This window comes from Laccaria bicolor, genomic scaffold, assembly GCF_000143565.1.
Source record: "Laccaria bicolor S238N-H82 LACBIscaffold_10 genomic scaffold, whole genome shotgun sequence".
Taxonomy (NCBI): Eukaryota; Fungi; Basidiomycota; class Agaricomycetes; order Agaricales; family Hydnangiaceae; genus Laccaria; species Laccaria bicolor.
This window is the reverse complement of record NW_001889881.1, coordinates 302,780-305,760: the sequence shown is the minus strand read 5'-3', so window position 1 is coordinate 305,760 and position 2,981 is coordinate 302,780. Positions and strand designations below refer to the sequence as shown.

Here is a 2,981-nt window from a genome sequence, read left to right as displayed (position 1 = left end):
CTGAAAAGGTCATACAATTGGTTCAGATGGATGGCAAAGGGTGGTTTGCCAATCAAGTACCTGGACACTGACACCTCCACGCTGACACCGGCCGAAGTTCAGCACATCAAGACCCAGTTGGAGAATGCTCGGGATCGTCTCCTTGAACGTATCAAGCGTGCTGAGGCCGAGGAAGAGTGGGTCACCAATGAGATTTCGGTTTGGGAGGAAATTGTACAGCAGTCTGCTCTTATTGACCTAATGAGGTATCACAAGAACCGGTTTTCAGCACATAGAAACCCAGGTGGAGAAAGCCCGGGATCGGGTTCGTCAAGCCCCCCGTCTCCTTGAACATATTGGTGCTGAGGCCGAGCAAGTTTGGGTCGGATTTCTAATTATATATATATATATATATAAAACAGGCCCGGTCACCCAGCACAGGACAAACACCATGTTGTAAAACATTGCCGGCCAAGGCAACAACCGTCCCAGGGTCATAAACAAGGCTAAACCCGAGCCCGGCTAAGTGACACCGGCCTCCTGTGTAGTTTCCGATGGTGAGCAACAAGTCAAAAGACTCCCTATACCCCTTTAGATCTCGGTGATCGATCATCTCTCGGTTCAGGATGACTGAAAGACCGGTGAAGGGAGTGGCCCAAATGCGAAGAGCAATATTGATAGGATCGTCCAATGCCTCGGCATGATTGGCAAGCTTCTCGAAGGTGGCTAAACTGGACTCAAAAAGATCGGGTTGTATGACGGCATAGATTGCACCAACAATTGCATTGGCCAATAGGACATTCTGGAGGTAGGTTGAATTGGCAGGTTCCTGAATATCGGCTGACGCGCGCAGTGGATCCTCGGGACCTTCATGTCCTTGAGAAAACCAGCTGGGTGATAAATTTACAATCCCAGTGACCCCTTCATTCTCAGGGTGGTGATCCCGCCAACTCCCATTACTTCTCTTTTTGGGGCTCAAAGAACCTGTGTGATCCCAAATAAATGTCTAGTAAAGTGAGGAAAGTCTAAGGGTGTAATGAAGTGAAAGTAATTACCCGAAGCTGTTCTGAGAACATTTCAGGAAAGTACCAAAGTAAAATGTGACCCTGCCGGTCGGTTATATGGCACGGTTGATCGAGGTAGGGGATATCGGACCCGGCTGTTTCGTAGATCGGTGGGAATTGTGCCAAGAGTTTCTTCTCCAACTCCTCATTGCTTCCACTCTGTCTCGGTGACAAGTCCGCAGCATAGTCCCAGACGTCCCAAGTAGTCATATCTGTCCAAAACTTAGTGAAGATCGGCCGGCTAGAAGTGAGACATACATGAAGATTTGAATGCTTCTTCAAGCATGTTAATTACCCTTTCAACAGATGCTTGGGCCTCCGGCTCCAACCATGGTGGTGGAGCAGGACGAGGAACGCTTGGGCTATGTAAGGACCGCAACCGGCCTCTGAAGTATCGAGCTAGATCCCTTGTATATTGAAAGAAATCGGGGGCAGTCATGAACAAAAAAAAAGATTTTTGACACTTTTAACTGGCAAAACATGAGGCTCGGGCATGGATTTATTTATTACGTAGAACAGGGACGTCTGTCAACATGTCAGGGTCATAACTGCCATTAGGATAGGATCGTGGTCTTTCCTGTCTGGTTGCACCCGGCCTTTCAGATCAGTTCTGCTCATCCGGGCTTTCAAACAAGACTCGACATGAATTTTTTTTTTAAGTAAAAAGATACAGGTGGTAATGGTATGACGTATTAAGAGACCCGTGTTACGCCACATGCCCTTTCATAATAGGTGAAATGGGGGTTTGGATAGAGTAAAAAGGACGTACGGTAAGGTAACCCTCTCGCCGTCGTCATCGATGATGGTCAAGAGTATCGTCCCCTAATCACCATGTTAGTGGGAAAAAGGAAGTACAAAGGGGATTGCTCACGTCTGGCAACCTGCCGGTGGAGTCTATGGTTGCAAACATGAGGCCACCGCTACTCATATTATACCAGACTCGGGTTCCTTTCTGACGAATCATCAGCTGGTTACGACCAATGGAGATGTACAGAACCTACGGGGTAGGGGTTGGGTGGAGGGATACCCAACAGACTCCAGATTGTCATGGGGGTGAAGTTATTCATGTCGCAGATGAGGGGGGTGAAGATGGGTCCTTGAAATGCGAGAGGGTTTTTAAAGGGGGAAACACGGATGTTTTCAGGTTAAATTACAACCCTCGATGCAACCCTATATCAGAAGCATAAATGATGGCGGCACAGGCCTCGAGGCCAAATTGCAAAAAAGAGTTGAAAGAGTCATAAACATAAGCATGGCCGGGGATTGAACCTGGAAGCTGGGGATTGAACCCGGAAGCCAACTACCATTAGACCATGCTGGCTTCCAAAGATTGTTGGTAAATCTGTGAATTCTTGATTTCGTACTCCAATTGGTCTCATGTCCAGGCCCAGCTTGAACTGTAGTTTAAATGCCAAACAAGTCAGTGCTGAGTTTATAGGACCGGGTTCAATCGCACCTGAACAAGTATTCGACATGGTCATCAGCTAAGTTACATTTTTTTGCCGGACTTGGCCAGGCACCGGGTTGTCTTATACACCAGGTTCACCCCCCGAACAAGTCACTGCGCAGAATTTGTCCTTTTAACTGCTGCTATTAGAGTGACATGGTCGGCAGGTAAAAGATACTGACTGACATTGTCTTCAACATTGGCTTGGCCTAGTAGTTAAGCTGGGAGGTGTACGTAGTATATGTATGTATGCCCTGGGTTCAAATCCCGAACAAGTCATAGATTCGTGTTTTGAAAAGTTTTTTACTTACTGCAGGTAAAAGATACTGACCGACCTATGTATGCCGGTTTAAATCCTAAACAAATTTTTTACTTGCTGCTATTAGAATGACATGGTCAGCAGTTAAAAGATACCGACCAACATTGTCTTCCACCGTTGGCTTGGCTTAGTGGTTAAGCTGGAGGTGTACAGAGTGTATGTATGCCTGGGT

The 2,981-nt window shown here is 47.0% G+C and overlaps 1 protein-coding gene across 1 annotated transcript in view; it reads right to left on the bottom strand.

Annotated features, from left to right (window-relative positions):
* The window catches only part of LACBIDRAFT_326422 (uncharacterized protein), a gene marked incomplete at both ends in the record, with an annotated part of 3,957 nt that overhangs the window by 770 nt on the left and 206 nt on the right, over positions 1-2,981 (bottom strand). The window contains 8 exons of the mRNA XM_001880122.1: positions 61-237; positions 428-985; positions 1,035-1,255; positions 1,302-1,450; positions 1,813-1,865; positions 1,915-2,040; positions 2,348-2,440; positions 2,802-2,825. Of these exons, the coding sequence (XP_001880157.1) occupies positions 61-237; positions 428-985; positions 1,035-1,255; positions 1,302-1,450; positions 1,813-1,865; positions 1,915-2,040; positions 2,348-2,440; positions 2,802-2,825 (1,401 nt within the window). The remainder of the gene's footprint in view (positions 1-60; positions 238-427; positions 986-1,034; positions 1,256-1,301; positions 1,451-1,812; positions 1,866-1,914; positions 2,041-2,347; positions 2,441-2,801; positions 2,826-2,981) is intronic.